General features: G+C 42.4%; 1 protein-coding gene across 1 annotated transcript; it reads right to left on the reverse strand.

The window, feature by feature from the left end:
* Positions 1-243: 243 nt before the first annotated feature.
* On the reverse strand, positions 244-11479 carry STRAP (serine/threonine kinase receptor associated protein). Its single transcript, XM_019544497.1, has 10 exons — positions 11252-11479; positions 10364-10499; positions 9244-9325; positions 8923-8995; positions 7495-7591; positions 5078-5215; positions 2885-3021; positions 2482-2631; positions 1704-1769; positions 244-1315 (listed from the first exon to the last, which is right to left on the reverse strand). Exons 1-10 carry the CDS (start codon positions 11361-11363, stop codon positions 1254-1256), a joined length of 1053 nt encoding a protein of 350 aa, XP_019400042.1. The 5' UTR covers positions 11364-11479; the 3' UTR covers positions 244-1253.
* Between the last annotated feature and the right edge of the window lie 5965 nt (positions 11480-17444).

Consider the following 17444-nt stretch of genomic DNA (forward strand, 5'->3'; position numbering starts at 1 on the left):
TACCAAGTATAATAAAGCAACATGAAAGGGTTTTTGTTTGTTTGATTTTTACGAGCCAGTCTGGTATTTTCTAAGAACTGTTTTTGTATATATGAGAGGGTAGGGAAACATAACAAAACAACAAATACACATTTAAATTCATTCACATACCACAAACCACATTTCCCCCCTCTCCCACATTTAGAATTTAATGGCAACACCGAAGAAGCATGTTGTCAAAAGCTACTTTATCTTGAAGCTATATTTGATAAATCGTTCCTTTATTACTCCCTTAAAAAGGAAGAAAGTTGGCAATCAGGCTTTTGTAAACACATGTAGTGCATAGATGAAAAAAACTGTACACAAGATTTAAGTGATTACAAATTTAAGAATAGCAATGACATTTTTCTTTAATGAAGAAAGTATATTATTGATAGAAAGGAGTACTCTATTTTGAAACTTAGTCTGGATGCCTAAACCCACACTGTAGAGATTTATCAGTGGTACCGCTACAGGAATATGTTCAGCTTTCTTCAGTTGCATTTTATACTTCTGTTTTTCCAATTTTTTTTTTTTTTTTATTTGAGAGAGGTTTGTTTACATTCAAAGTTTAAAGAGTAAAAGATACAAGGCTTGTGAAAAAGGATACTCATCATCCGCTATTCCAGAGACTTTAATACTAAAACACGCTCATTCTCATCTCTTTCCTTTTTTGCATAATACAAAACCAATGGATGCTGGAAAGGACAGAGTAATAACTGTTACTTCTATTCCACAATCCCAATGCTAACAATAAGATGAGTCGGTTGAGAGGCATTTTATTTAGACAACTGAAAACAGATGTTCAGAAGCGATGTACAATGGAACAGAAAAAGTGAACTGAATATTTTAGTACACAATCCCTTCTTTATAACTAAAGCCAAATCTTCCAACTTTCAGAAAAAGAATATTGGTAAAAGCTGTTATATTTCTTCTCCATAATAAAGAAAACACACTACAATGAGTTCTAATTGAAATTGGGAGAGACTGGATCTTGGCTTGCACACCTTCATTCAAAAAGACAGTAGGCAGCTGAGCTAAAAGATAGCAAAACTCTACTAGTCTTCTTTTTTGATATTCATTTCTCCTACAAAACAACACTTAGCCAGTTCCAACACATTCTCATCAATTACAGCCCATCTTTGCCTTATGTAGAGAGTACACTCTGGAAGGCCCCTGCTTATCACTGCTTGTTTAGGTCATTACATCCATGTGTTGCATAACAGTTGTGATGTTCAAGCTTTAACTTCAGGAGTTGAGCTGTACATGGAGTCTGAGTTTTCAGAGGGCAGCTCTTCTGCAAATAAAATTAAAAGGCATCAGGTAAACTTCATCTTAGTTATAAAAAACACCCAAACAATCGTGGCAGTGATTTCTCCAAAGATATAAAAGATGACTGGAATCCATCTTTCATGTTAACTCTTTGGAACTGTTCACACAACTAATACAATTTGCAGTATTACACACAGTGTGTTCACTATTCTATAGAAAAACATAAAACGTAACAAGAAAACTATTTTCCATGTATTCTCAAGGAAACTAAAATTAAGGGATCTTATAAACTTTTTAGAAGTGCCAACAGAGAATTCACCATTTCTCTTTGTTATACCCTTAAGCATGTAGATCCAGACTAAGCATCTTGCATACAATCTGAATTGCTAGGCAGTGTGAGGGAGGTACATTACCTATTTCTTCCTCTGCAGTTCCTGGAAGGCTGGTCCTTGCTTTTGCCAGCTCTGCACCTTCCTCTTCTGGGACACAAAAAGACAAAATTTATTTTATGATTTCCATTTTTCCTCTCTATGGGTCATTTCCTCTATTTCTCATTTCCATTTTTAATAGGTGATGATAAATTTCTTTTATGCTTTTGTCTAATGGGGGGTTGGGAGGGGGAGGGAAATGTTTTTCAGGAAAGGCAATTTGTTTGGTAAATGCTTTCCACCACTAGACAGCAGTTTTGCAATTTGGTAGGTGTTTCTTATTGCTCTTGTTTTACTCCTCAAAGTTTTAATTTCCCATGATTTGACACTACTTTTTGCTTAAGCATTCATGTACACTCATTCCTAATATCCTGATATTTCTGAAATTTATATTACTAAAATATTTATCTTCTTGCTCCATACAATCATATCTTAAATTTCTGTAATAAAGAGGAAAGAAATACAATTTAATGTATGGAAGTTTACTTAAAATATTCACTGAGTTTTTATTTAATACATTTATAGGTTTGAAATGGATAATTGACAGCTGCAAAAGAAAAGCCTAGAGCACATTAAGCTGAACAAATCTGATCTACAGATCAACTTACTTCCTTTATGCTTGGCGAAACTCATGCAGATCACACATTCAACTAGCAGTTTCTATATAAAATACTGCCTTGTTAATAATTAATTGTTAGACTTTGAACCCATTTTTAGAAGTTATAATGCAACTAAATTTTATCCGAAGTACCCAAGTTCTTACCAGGGACTACACATTTCCAGAGACCATACGTTTTCCCTACTGTTGTCTGCCAGAGTCTTAGTGTTCCATCCTCAGAGCCACTAGCATACAACTCTCCATCTGGGCTAAATCTCACACAGTGAATGGGACCAAAATGCCCTTTGTAGGATTCTATGAGAAAAATAATTTTGGAAGTATTAATTTCAAAAGCTTAAGCAACAAATGGAACAAATACAGCTAAAAACAGGTCAGAGGAGCTATAAATACAGCACGTTCTCAGCACATGCAGCTTCTAAGTCTAATAAATATAAGCAAAAATTGTATCTCCTTGAACTTGGGTGCCTATCAAAAGGTTAATTTAAACACATTATGCTATGATGTCAACCACCTGAAGCCTTGGAAAAAAAAAAAAAAAACCACTTACCTAGTTCTTCTCCTGAGTTATAGTCATATTTGTAAAGTTTAAAATCTTCACCACCAGCAACTAGACATTCTTTTGCAGGGTGAAGAGATGCAGAATTGATTGTGGCAGGAACCTCAAATGATTTAATCTGCTCTAGACTAGAGAGAAACATTTTGTTATTACATAAACAAACCTACAAAAATCTAGCCCTGAAAACAAGGCCTTTAAAGCAAATTTGGCACTATTCCTACAATTCACAAGGGTTCCTTAAAAATGCCATGTCCAGAAGTCTCAAAAATACCATTTAAATTTGCCAAGCTGAAGACAAGCTTTCATCCATGAGTTGTGACCTGTGCTTCATTCACGTTAAAAGCTGAAACAGGTCTCTTTGGATGCTCTGCTTATGGTACATTACAACTTAAAACATTTAATTCACAAGAAAAAAAATGTCAGTTAAGTAGTAAAGATAACAACTAATACTTATGCCACATGAACGGATTAATAGCCAAATATTCTTGTTTTCCCCTGTCTTTCAATTGTTTTATCCAATTTTATAATGGTAAACTCCTGGCAGCAGAGACTATGCTAGTTGTACTGAGTGCCTCGTTAGTCATTCTGGAGTACAGAAAACGTAACTGACTTAATGAACCATCTACTGAAAGGGTATCAAACTCATTTGGCCTCATGGGCTAGGTCTGGCCCATAAGCTTCGTCTGACACACCCACTTGATTGGAACAACGGAAAAGAAAAAAAAAGTGGAAGGGGGGGAAGAGTTCTTCTTGAACTGCAAGTATTTCAAGACAGGAATCACCTCTTATTTGTTCAAAATGAGGTCCTTAATTCTGAAATATTCCACAGAGAAACCAAATTTTCAACAGAATTTGCTTTAAATACTTTGCTGGTACATAAAATTGGCACAGCAATACACCTGGGAATTCAGATGTGTGTACTGATAAGATTGATAAATTAAAATAAAACAACTACAGTTTAAGCACTTATGGAAGCCATTTTAACAAGTCTCAGTAGACAATTTTACATTTTAAAGACATTTAAACAATTTGTTCTCCTGAAAGTCATTTATCTGAGAACAACCAACTAAACTAATTAAGCATAAAACACAATATAACAGAGGTTGCAGTAACACAAGTCTCCCAATACATCTTCAAAATCTGAACACCAAGTTAGAAAGAAACACTCCTCTGTGCCAAGTCAGTCAGCATACCTTTGCCCTTCTACCCATTTACCTAAGAAGGATGTCAAATGCTGCAAATTGTACTGTGTTAACAATACAGGCCTTGTGCAATAAAACTAAAAAAGTGTTTTCTTGTTCCTCAAGAGTTGATACTTTTCAGTTACACTTGTATTTTAAGGGTAAATGAAAATGGATGTTCATACCCTTCTTTACTGGTGAAGTGGGAAACAAGTGGAAAAACTGTAGGGAGGGGGTGGGAGAAAAATGTAGAGGGGGAATATCAACATGGCCATATCAAAACCATGCAGAAGGCAGGATTGCTTTGTTCCTTTATAGACTAAATCAGAGATACAGGCAGTCCTCGACTTACAACGTTTTGAGTTACAACATTTTGCACTTACAACGTTTAATAAGTTGACATCCTGTTTCAACTTTGCAATGCCAGTTTCAACTTAACATTTGTTCACTGGCATGGCATGGCATTGCATCAGATTAAGTTTGCTCCATTGCTCATCTCCCTGGAGAACATCTGTCCAAACTTCCTTGGACACTTTCTTTAAAAAAGCAGACAAGACTCCAGAAAAACCTGCAGCCAAAACTCCTGAGAAGACTCCAACCAAGAGTCCTTCAAAAAGTCCAAAGTCACCTCAAAGAAGTCCTTCCAAATCAACATGATTGCTATTTACAATAAAAATATATTACTGTAGCTATATAACTCATCTATAATTGATCGAGTACAAAATTCTAGGGTATTTTTGGTGAAAATAGGGTATTGGGCCTTGGTTCAGGAACCAATCCCTCATTTATAACATTGTTTCTTATGAGAAAACTGATTCTGTTACGTTTTGACTTAAGACACAGTTTTCAGGAACCAATTGTATCATAAGTCCGAGGACTGCCTGTATATAAACTTTTGCAGTGCTTACTTCAGAACAGGTCACAAGCTCAGCATTACCAATAACTATATGCATATGCCCTCTAGTCCTCTCTGCATTTCTGAGGATTCATGTTTGGAACTTACGTTTCAGCACTATGAAAGGCAATAGTCTTGCCATAGGTTATCACTAGAATTTCCCCCTCTGGAACGTATTCCATGCTGCTCACAGACATTGCAACATTTATTGATTTTATTTCAGTCATGCTATTCCGGTCCCAGAGACTGTAAAATAAATAAATAAATAAAGGCATACTTAAAATTACTTTAGCAAACAAATCATTTGTATCAACGCAGGGATCTGAACTACAAATGCTACTTAAACATACACTTTAAGATTGATGCTATAGATCTACTGTTAACAATTTCCTTACCTTAACCTTGTTACAATCAAAATGTAAATACATTGATGTTAACATGCACCACATTCTGAAGTAGCATGAAGAAATTATTCTGCAACAGGAACATTAAGTAGGTATGTGTACTTTTAAGTAGAGGTGCACCGATACATCAGTCTGATATTGGTTCAACACTGATATAAAGAAAATTTTCTGCATCGGAAATCGGCCCAATGTGGCTGATAATTTGTCCGATAGATACCCGAGTGTGCGCAAAGCAGCAGCGCAGCACATAAGTAGTGAGAAGCAGAGCCGGCAGCATGAAGAGCTGCCTACAGCTGGTAAGTCAGATGTGGTGGGAGGGGCATGGGGGGCAGATGAATCCCCCTGCCATGAGGGAGGGTACACAGTTGGGGCTGGGGATGCCCAGCTGGGATGGGACAGGCAAGGAGGGGCAGCTACTGCTACTGTGCACTGCTCATCTGGCAGCTCCCACCACTCATCTGGGAGGGCATGGGGGTGAGGGGGGAGCGTGTGCCCCTAGATCTGCCCAGCCAGGAAGAGACCAGTACAGCCCCACCCTGCCCCATGCCAGCCCAGGGGCACATGCCCTCCCAGACGTGTGGCGGGAGCCATAGACAAGCACCAGACAAAATGCACACAGTGGCAGGAGCCACCCCCCTCCCTTCCTGCACCCCCTGAACAAGCAGCAGCTCCATCTCGCCCCCTCCCCAGCCCCAGCCCGCCCTGCACAGATCTGGGGGGAACACGCCCCCCAATGCATCGCTAGAAGAGCCACTCGCAGCTCTGTCCTGTGCCCCTCCCCACCCGTCAGGAAGCACCTACCCCAGCCTCACTCACTGCAGGGGCCTTGATCTGCACCTCCCACACACCTCTTAAACCACAACACACTTACAACCTGAAGAGCTGTGTATTTGAAATCAGATGGGTATCCACCAATATGCCTCCTTAAAAACTGGCTATCAGTTGTGGCCCCAAAAATCTCTATCAGCACACCCCTACTTTTAAGCTGTTCAGGTATTGCCACCAGTCACCCACAGTGTTAAAAAAAATCTGCGCACTGTGACTAGTTTCCTAAACAATCCAGGTTTCTAGTGACAAAGCTAAAAAGCCTTACTCAACTTTTCATCATCGGCAAACCAACAGCATTTTCTAGTGTAAGTTCCAAAGGAATTAAGACCAATACATGCATAATATCTAAGGTAAGTTAACTTTCTAAATATATCTAGTATAGTTGTCTAGACGCAAGTCAAACACACAGACCCAGGGCCTCTGCCACTGCTGCTCTTATCTTTGCCAAGATTCAGCAGGGATTAAAAAACAGGTTCTGGCCTATTTGGTGTGCTGCTAAAACTGACAAGAAATTGTCACTTGCTGACACAGCTTAAATGGAGTCAGGCAGGGAAGATAACTTCAAATCCTTCCACTGGGAGCTGGAATAAAACAGAAGAAATCTATTACCTTAACACTACAGCTGACAAAGGACTAAGGGTTTTATAGCAAAGACAGCACCTTAGTCACAGCAGCCAGAAAGCTGAGGCAGTGGTAGATTCTCACAGCTTACAACATCCAGAAAAATACTGGGGGGGTGACCAACACCTCCCCCTTTCCAGCCGACACAAGGTTTGTGGGGCATTTCATATTTGCCCAAGAGGCAAAGATCAAGTACTTAAAGATAGGGACAGATTCTTTGTAAAAATCCAATGCTTTCCTCACTTCTCATCACTACAACACATTCGGCATATACACCAGAGAAACCTAAGAACTGTTGGATGGCAGACACTTAACACGTAAAATCAGACAGCAACAAAACAATTTCACCTCTTAATTAGCTGGCATACCGGAGCTAAATAAAAAACATACTTAAAATTTCTCATCAATTCTCATTATAGAACAGAATATTAAGAAGAGTTCAACATATAATATAATGCTACCACAAATGCAAACAATAATGAGGGATTTTGTACAACTTGATTTTTTTTTTTTTTTTTACCAGCTACATTTATATATTCCAACTACACAGAAAATAAGCATGATCATTAAAATGCATAACTTGGGTTTAAATTTAAATTAGCTGCACTGAAATGTGATTACATGATTAAATAAAATAAATATTTCATAAGTATGAAAGTTACTGTTTCCTACCGGACAGTTTTATCATCAGCTGAAAGGATCTGTTTGTCATCACTGCTCCAGAAAGCCTTTTTAAGCCCTGAATTATGTCCACTAACCACCTGAGGTTCTGAAGATGAAAGCAAGTATTTTAGTACATGAAACAAAAGAAAGAGGAAAAAGTCTCATGACTCAAATCACTATTTATAAGTGCATGTAGCTAATCATTAATAGTGAGGCCAGCCGGGGGGGGGGGGAAATCAACAACCAGCCTTGAGAGTGAAGATGAGAAATACTATCACAGTATTTGGAATTTTTATCCTGAATTTAATGAGTAAAGGTGAAAGAAAACTAGTTTTGTCTTTTTTTTTTTTAAACTTAGGATATAAATAGATATACGCATCCTTTGGAAACCTCCAAATATGAGGGAAGCAAGAACTATTTAGGAGCACTTAAAAATGAAATTATTCCTGTTACATATACACAGTCTAGAAAGTATGACAAGAAAACCCCTGGTTCCTCCAGCAGTGATTGTCCCCTTACCCCCACATTCCCACAGGAAGGGCAGGGGAAGAGATCAGGATTCTGTCAGTGAGCGCTTTCCTGATCACTCTGCACCAGAGCCAGGATTCTTGCTTTCCAGTCCCATAACTACATTCCTTCCCCACTTCTGGTGGGGCAGCAGAAGTGGGAAGTGCTCCAGGAAAGCAGGTGTGAGGTGGACAGGACAGCTTTCATTGACTTCAGCTCCATTCTCACTCCCTGCATGTAGCTGCAGCTGCACTTTGAAGCATTTCAAATGTTAAGGCTATCCCTATACCCTTAGAGAAACTGCACTGGTTTAGGTTCAGTAACAGAATTAGTTAGATTTGTACAAATGATGCATGGACATTTGCTTTTGTGTTAAGAGCAGCTTATTTGATTTGGCTCAAGTCTACTATGAACATGTGTAATTAAAACTGAAATAAAAGCCCCTTGAACAGAAACAGTGGACACAGGTTTGAGCTATTGAAAAACCTTAAGTTGAACCAGTGCAACTTTACCACACAGAGTGACAAGGCCAATGTAATCTAAAAATACTGTGGGCAATTCAAAAGTACCTTATGATAATCTAAGTCACAGTTACCAATCACATAACTGAAAGATGTGAACAGAGCCCAAGCAAACATCTGGAGCAGGTAATTTCAGAAGTTTTGACAACTAAAATAAAACACTTCAAATCAAACTAATATTGAAAAGAACATAGAATTAAGAGCAGTGAAACCTGAAGGCTGCTAGATTTCCAGCGTGTCCTATTATTATAGCAATTTGTCTCAAATTCCATGACTACTAACTGGGAAAAACAAGACCCCCAATCTTTGTAACTGATGAAATTCAGCAGATCTGATCATTTTCAAAGCCAGTTGCATAACAAAAAAAAAAAAAGAACTTTAAGTGGGAAGATTTAAAAAGCAGACTTACCTGCTTCTGGCTTGCTCAAGTCAAAAATACGCAACAATTTATCTTGTCCACCAGTCAACAGATAATTGCTGTCCTAAAATAGCAGAAAATTAGAATTAGGTCTCTAATGTGGGTTACAGTTAAAAAGTGGGATGATTTTTTAGGCAATCTGCTACAGCATATGTTATATTTAATTTATCCCTTTGAAACAGAGAGCAGTTAACCTGAACCTTCCATCGAAAATAAGCATAAGGAAACAAGGGCAGCAGTAATTAACCATATCCAAGAGTTTCACTCCCTAGGGGGAACAAAGTGGGGGGTTGAAAAGGAAGAGAACTGTACCTCAGTAAAATCCACACATTTCACAATGTGCTTGTGAGCCAATGTCATTAGTTCATCTCCTGAAACAGCATCCCATACTTTGCTGAAAGACAGTACAAATACAGTTCTATAGTTACTACTAAGTGCACTGCAACTAAATTGGCTATTCAGGTTGCAGCAAGATTTTCCTGAGAACATAATGTAGTGGTTAAACATAACTACTACACTCTGCTGACACTTAAAGCCCAACAGTAGAAATGCTTAGTGTTTAAGAATGAATATATAAGAATTCCCAGGGGTTGTAGCCATGTTGGTCTGAGGACACAGGCAGACAAGGAAGAGCACACACCAACTGCTTAAACTTCCTTAGCCTGACGAAGGGTTTTTGAACCTGAAAAGCTTGCTTAATAATTGTTTTCCAACTATTTAACTTGGTCTAATAAAAGATATCAGATTCACCCAAAGAACCTAGTCTGCCTCAGATTTTCCATTTCTTTAATTCCTTTGTACCACTCCAAAATAAAAGCCCTTTTCCCTTTAGCAGTAGGTTTGTAAAATAAGTCCGCATAAAATTATGAATCACTTGTACATGAGCTGGACTAGCATTCTTATGCACTTTTATACACATGCTCTGAGTAGTCCGAACAAAGTTAAGAAAATTGCATATACAAAAACATTAAGCATGCATGTAAATATTTAGCAAGGTTACAAGAAAATAATTTAACTCAAGAAAAATTAAGTGTCAGTAGGTACCAGAAGAACTCAAATGGGAAAAAAAGTGAGAAATGGCAGTTAAAAACAAAAAACCCCCACACTTTTGACTTCAGCATCCCATATAACTGCAATACAAAAGATTAAAGACTATCTAAAATTGTTGGTAGACAATTATGTTATTAGTCCATGTCCATTAAAGTGATCCATTAAGCCAACTCTACAATTTAATTACCATTACTGTATTACCACAAGTATCAACAACCTCACTTTCTACACTTTTTAATAAAGGTCTCTGTAAATTGGCCAGGTACGTAAGAAAGGCAAATATATTTAATACAGCAACTGCATTTAAAAAAAATTGCAAAATTCTAGGATTACAAACTGAAATCATAATACAGTAAACTTTTAGACATGGTTAATTACTTACGCAGTAAAATCTGCAGCTGCTGTAGCTGCTTTAGTGGCATCCTTATTCAAAGTGGCACCCCATACAGCACCTTTATGACCCATAAATGTTCCAATCCAGTCTCCTGTGTCACCCTGGCGTAGCATAGGTTTGCCATCTTGGGAAAAAGAAAGATTAACAATCGGATAAAACAAATTTACTTAACAATGACTAACAGATCTAAAGAACTCACCCATTACACTCAACATAACCCTGCTTCTGCCTCTGCAGCACTGTCCCTTGCTTCAGGGGCCTCAGTCTAGCCTCCACACCTTCCCTCCCCCATGGATTGACCTGCTGGGCACGGCCACGCATGCACTAGGGCACTCAACCCCCCACCCCAGCCTCAGATTGGCTCCAAGATTAACCGGTGGACTGAGATCCACTGGTTGGCGACCACCGACAAAGAGGGTCCTCTTAAGGAATACAATTATTTGGTCAAGGCAACAGGTATGTGCTAGGATAGTATCCTAAAACGATACAGAAGATCCACTCAGGGAAAAATCAGGGACAAGATAAAGAGGCCAGTTACTGCAATGAATGCACAGCAATCCCAGCAGTGGTGTCAAGCCACAGACACTTCATTCTGAAGTGAGGCATGGGTGGGGCAGGCACCTCTGCAGTCCCCTTTAGGTCCGAGACATAAACAGAACTTTCCTCACATGCAGGACCTGGGTCTCTGGGGCCCAAGTGGAAACCAGCCACCCACATCCTCCCATGGCCCTAACCAATGGGGCACCTGCAGCCTGTCCTCCCCTCCAGCGTGTTAACACTGACCCCCTACCGATACCTCGTACAGGAGACGGGGAGAAAGGAGACCCCCCCCCCCCCCCCGACCCGGAAGAACGCCGCCCCTCCGCTAGCGCTCACCCTTGCAGGCGCTGATGAGGAAGTAGCCATAGGGAGTGATTCCGCTGAAGGCCAAGTCCACCACGGGCCGCGTGTGGCCCGAGCACGTCAGTGGGGTCTGCCGCATCGCCATGGCGGCGGCGGCGGCGGCAGCGGGCGGGAGTAGGAGGGGAGGGGAAGCCGCGCGCGCTCACAGGGACAGGCCACGCGTCGTTGCCCCCCCACAGCCAGCAGGAAACGGCGAGGCGGCGGAAGTGACACAACGGAAAGTCACCGTCGCCGCCGGCGGAAGTTGCGTCTCTGTAGGGGAGACCAGAAGGGGTGGCCCCCCCTGCGCCGGCTCCGCGTGACGACTCACGTTCTGTCACGTGACCGCTCCCTCCCACCCCACCAGCGCTTCTCTGGCCGAGGAGGTCTCGCTAGTGAGCGGGCCCTCGCGCACTAGCCCCTCCTCTGAGGCGGGGACTGACGCAGCCGCTGTTAGACGCTCTTCGACGTGGAAAGATGGCTGTCAAGCTGCAGCCCCCAGGCTACATCCGGAGATTTCATAAACGTGCTGCCTCGCTGGGCTGTTCTGAGCCCTGTGCCGCAGGCGGCCGTCTCTGCTGCTTTTCCGTCAAAACGTGAAACTAAACCGATGATTCGTTGGGTAAATCTGACAAACTAAAATAAATAGACCACATTTACCCAGAGAGCCTTGTTGCGTATGTCCTTAGACCAACGTGGCTACAACACACACCCCTGAACACAAGGTGGCATTTTCTGAGCCAGGCTGAGAAACAGGCATGCTCGCTTCATGCTCTGTCTTTTCAGACTGTGGTCTATGGACCTCCCCCAGCCGACAGGGCACTTTTACCTAGATTTCATAGACTTTAGGGCTGGAAGGGACTTCACAAGATCATCAGGTCCAGCCCCCTGCCCCAGGGGCAGGAAATCAGTTGGGGTCAGATGACCCCAGCAAACTAGGAGTTCAGGCATTTCTTAAAGGTATCCAGAGTAGGTGCTTGCACCACTTCTGGGTGGCATCTATTAGCGCTGTGCGAAACAGCACCATTTCGTTTCAACTTTGTTTCGCCATTTCAAAGGGACAGTGTTTCATTTAGACATTTCCTTCAAAATGCGGTTCCACTTCATTTTGTCAAAACTGTTTCACTGTTTTGGCATGCTTCAACATTTCACCCATAGACTGTAATGAGGAATCACAAAAAATTCCTGTAACTTTGTCATTTTTTGCCTGATTTGAATTAAAACAGCAAGGCGCGTAGCCCCTGCTGGGGCCACAAATCATGTCAAGTTTCAAGGAGATAGGTGCAGAGGTTTGGGGGAAACCACTTCCAACTGTTTAGAGCAAAATTTGTGTCACCTGTAACTGTGAAGACACGGGGGTGTGAAAACAGCAGGGATGGTAGAGCCCCTTATGAGGCCATGAAGCCTGCCAGGTTTCAAGGAGATAAGTGTAGAGGCTTCTGGGAAACTGCAACTCAGGCTGATGACAAACAAAACTCACAAAATGTCACTTTGGGTGTGTGTTAAGGTGCGCCCTCACTGATGCTGAGGCCTCTACACAACATGGTAGTGTGCCCCAATGAAGTCTCCTCCTCCCCTAGAGCCTCATGCTGGTCCACCACTTCAAATAACAACAGGTAAGTAAGCAGCACAGTAACACCAGCATCTCATGCAGCCGAACTCGCGGCCTAGAGCCTTTTTTTTCTCTACTGCAGCAGTTTCTTCTCCAGCAGCTGCCAGAGCACTCTCCCTGCCAGCCTCAGCCCGGGGGCTTAGATGTGCCCAGGGCCCTGCCTCCTTCCGGTCAGCTGACAGGTGCTGGGGGTGTTGATCTAAGGACATGGCACTGGCATACAAGGTTCTTTGGGTCAATCTGGTATCTTTTAGTAGACCAACTGAATAGTTGGAGAAATATATCTTAGCAAGCTTTCAGGTTAAAAAACCCTTCATCAGGCTGAAGAATCACCTGCAGTTGGTCTATGTGTGTGCTGTTCCTTGGTGGAAGGAATAGTAAAGAAGCCAGAGGCTGGCATGCAATGCAGGCAAGAAAGCCAGTCAGTGAAAATGGAAACGGAGGCATCAGGGGGTGATGGACAGGCTGGGGTGAGAGGGAAAGGAGGATGTGGCAGGTAAAAGTGGAGAGGTATCTGGGGAGTCAGATGTCAGGCAGGTTGTAGTGTGTCAAAATTCCACTGTCTATATTGAGTCCATAAGTTTTTGTACCCAGGAGGTTGATGAAGTGCAATTCATAGGCTTGTCTGTGAAAAGTGGTTTGTAAATTCAAACAAGCACTGAACCTCACTAACCTCATCACCAGAAGCCAACTTCCTACATCCCAAAACACACTGAATGGATCCAGACCATGCGATGACAAGACATGCAACACCTGCCAACAATATCTCCATAATGGAGATATCTTCACAATATATATCTCCACTAGGCATGATGGAAAGTATGTAGGAGACACCAAGTCTACGCATCAGAATAAGTGCACACCAAAAATCTATCAAAGACAAAACACCCAGCTACATGTCTCCAGTCTCAGGCCTGATTCTCAAAGGGAATTTGCAAACCACTTTTGGTTTGCTCACAACGCTTCTTCTGGATTTGACGTACTGTAAAGATCATGTTTGCAGGTCCTCACGACGGTCTGAAGCTACTTTGAGATTCTGGAAGGATTTCTTCCGCAAGTGGGAAAAGGCAGTTAGTGAGGATATGGGCGATGACTTTCCCAGCAGTAGACAACAATGATATGCCTTGATAGTTTCCGCAATCAGCTCTGTCCCATAGTAACAACCAAGGCATCCCTTAGGTCAGCTGGGATTTCTTCCTCATTCCTGATTTTAAGGATGAGGACATGAAGCTGACATGTAAGTTGTTTTCCTCCTCCTTTGAAAATCTCTGCAGGTATTCCATCAGCACTGGCTGCCTGGTTATTCTTCATTTTTCCAATGGCAATCCTGACCTCTGCCAGGGTAGGCAGCAAACCGAGGTCTTCTCTGATTGCTTTTTGTGGAAAGTTGTTAATCTTATCTTCATCGACAGTTGAGTCACAATTCAGAAGGTCCTGAAAATGTTCTTTCCAGCGAGCATTGATGGATTTGCTGTCTTTCAGGAGTGTTGTTCCATCCTTTGATCTTAGAGGATTAAGGCCTTAAGTGCTAGGGCCATAGACAGCTTTTGTAGCACTGAAGAAGCTACAAGTATCAGGGATATCAGCAAAATGTTGGATTTCTTTTGATTTCTGAATCCATCATTCATTCTTCAGTCCTCATGTTCTCCTCTGCACCTCTGATTTTGCTCATCAGTGTGCATTTTTCTTGTCGATGAGACCTTGAATTTCAGTGTCATTTTCATCAAACCAGTCTTGATGTTTCCTGGTCTTGTATCCTATAATATTTTCACAGGATGAGAGAACTGGTCTTGAGTCCCATCCAGTGCACCTCAACTCCTTCTAGTTGCTCCGTTGGTAGTGTCTCATTCAGGAGTTGCTGGAATTCTCTGTGCTTGAGTGGGTCGTTCAGGCACTCAAACTTGCACCTGACCTGCTTCCTTTGCATTCTTCATTTAGAAGCAATCCTGATGGACATGCAAGGATGGATGTGGTGGTGGTCAGTCCAACAGTCCTCAGCGCTAGTCATGGCTCTCATAATCAGGACATACTGGCAAGTCCAAACAATCATGTAGTTGATCAAATGCCAGTGTTTTGATCTAAGGTGTTTCCAGGATGTCTTGAACTTGTTCCTTTGATGGAACAGGGTATTTGTGATGACAAGTCCATGTTCTGCACACTTCATCAGAAGAAGGATCCTGTTACCATTTGAATTTCCAATGCCTTCTTTTCCAATAGTACTATTCCAAAGTTTTGAGTCTCTTCCCACTCTGGCATTAAAATCTCCAAGAAGATTAATGTTATCTTCCCTTGGGATATTTCAGAGTGTTAAGCTGTGAGTAGGATTTCTCCTTTATGATCTCATCAGCATTGAGAGTCGGGGCATATGTACTCGCAATTGTCACCTTCTGGTTTTTGGTGAGTTTCAGATGGAGAGTCATGAAGCGTTCATTGACGCCAATTGGGAGTTCTGAGATTCGGTTCACAAGTTTGTTTTCGATGGCAAAACCAACTACATGTATCCGTGGCTCTTCTTCTGCTCTCCCTCTCCAAAAGAAGGTGTATCCTCTACCTTCTTCTTTCAGATGTTCTTCTCCAGCATGTTGAGTTTCAGATAGGGCAGCAATGTTGATGTTGAACTTCCTCAGTTCACAAGAGATGATTGCTGTTCTTTGCTCAAGGCAATCACTATTTGCATAGTCCATTAAGGTTACAGGTTCTGAAAATCATTTTTGTTTCTTTGTGACTAAATAGAGGTGATTCCATTGGACGTGATTATCCAGCCAGGAGTTGATTGAGATGGACTATGTTTGGGGCACCTTTTCTAGCCCCCTCCCCATGTGGGGTGAGCAGAGTGGATCCTAAATTGGACTGCTTAGTTGTAGGTGCAACTGCTGAACTGCTCTTACTGCCTCTGTCCTCAAACAAGATGACTGAAGCAAAACACCCGCTGCCTACATGCCGGTCCATGACTAGGAACTTCCAGATCTCACAGTCCTGTCTCTGCCGCTACTCGCTGATTGACATAGGACTTTCCTGTTGTGCAGAGATGTATAGCTCCCATAAGGAAGATGCCTATGCATGACTTCTTTTAGCATGAAGATGTTGTTGCATGCCAACAAATGTACAGTCCTTAACAGATAGGGATGTAAGTCCAATGGCATGGAATCCAAGATGATTCAAGACCCTTGATCTGCTGCAGCCTTTATCTGCCTTCACAGTCACTAAAAAGGAAGTTACACTTTCTTTCACCTGGTCTGCTGTTGAGGTCTTCTTAGATCGCTCTTAGTCAAGAAACCTCCCCCTCGACCTTGCTGCCATGAGTGATCATATCAGAAGCATAAAGCTCCCAACAGCATTGCTCTCAGGATCATTGGAACATGCAAGCCTCTCCACCGCTACGAAGTGGCAATCCCCGGAAAGAACTTGGTATGATGGGGCCACGAGTGCCATGAGCTGCCTGAACCCTGGCCAGTCAACTAAGGAAAAGGGCTGGCCATCCACAGCAAGCATCTCCCCAGTGGGCCGAGTGATCTTGTTTGCCTTTGCAATGTGCCCACCTTTCTGTCCACCTTTCCCCCACTGTTCCAGGGTGGCCTGCCTCTACTTCTGGGGGACAAGGACTTTGGAGTGAGGGGGACCTCGTTTGGGGCACACTTTCACTGGTGCCAGGCTGAGAAAGAGCAAAGGCAAGGTGGTGGTGCCTGCAGAGATGCATCAGCATCCCCGTGGTGCTTATATGTTTCATTCCCTTGCCCTCATTGGTTTTGGCTCAGCAGTGCAAGCAGATAGCATATGTGGGATCATCTGCCAGCAAAAAATGATCCCAGACCACACTACCTGCTTGCTTCTTCAGTGCAGGTGCATGTGCAGATGCTGCCTTTTCCCCCTCCTCAGCAGGCAGAAGCACAGCAACACTGCCTCCACAACCTCTGCGTCACTTGCCTCCACAACCTCTATATCAACCTCCTCCAAAGTGCCTTCTGGGGAAGGAAACCTGGCTCTAGGGAAACCTTGAGGGGTGTGGAGCACAAACTCAGATGATTCCCTCTCCTTCCGCAGAATTTCCCTTGCTATGGTACTCAGATCCAGGTCCAGCTTTTCCTGTGGCACTGGAAGGGTCAGGATGGGGAGTGAAATGTGGGTGGAGAAGACTATCACGCTGGTGCTCCTTCTTCTCATGGTCATGGGGTGGGGTTATGGCTAGTGCTCTTGGAGGGGATGCAGACTCAGGCAGTGACACTGCTCCCTTATCCTTGCTGCTAGTAGAACTGGAAGCCTCATGCCTGCTAGTTGTAGGAAAGAGGCTGTGTCTCAGTTTGGGGGGGCAGGGACTTACAGCTCTCCCTCTACCCCCCTCTTCCGCCCCTCCCTGAAGGCTTGCCAGCTGCCTTTCCAGCACGCTTTATGGTGTATTTCATAGCGTGTTTGGTGTGCTGGAAAATCTGTATGTTCTTCTGTAATGCAATCTGTATTTATGTACTATATGTAGATAATTGTATGCATGTATTTATGTAATAGATAAAATAAATAAATGTATGTAGTATGTATTCCTGAATATACTGCACAGTGAATGGAATGCACACTGTGAGAGCA

This window comes from Crocodylus porosus, unplaced genomic scaffold (assembly GCF_001723895.1).
Source record: "Crocodylus porosus isolate Cpor-Errol unplaced genomic scaffold, CroPor_comp1, whole genome shotgun sequence".
NCBI classification, from domain to species: Eukaryota; Metazoa; Chordata; order Crocodylia; family Crocodylidae; genus Crocodylus; species Crocodylus porosus.

Excerpts from the sequence above, each read along its gene's own strand:
- STRAP (XM_019544497.1), bottom strand. The coding sequence starts at position 11,363 with ATGGCGATGCGGCAGACCCCACTGACGTGCTCGGGCCACACGCGGCCC. Across the intron at positions 8,996-9,243 it reads AATGTGTGGATTTTACTGAG|GACAGCAATTATCTGTTGAC; the intron begins GTACAGTTCTCT and ends CTGCTATTTTAG. Across the intron at positions 7,592-8,922 it reads CTTGAGCAAGCCAGAAGCAG|AACCTCAGGTGGTTAGTGGA; the intron begins GTAAGTCTGCTT and ends TTTCATCTTCAG.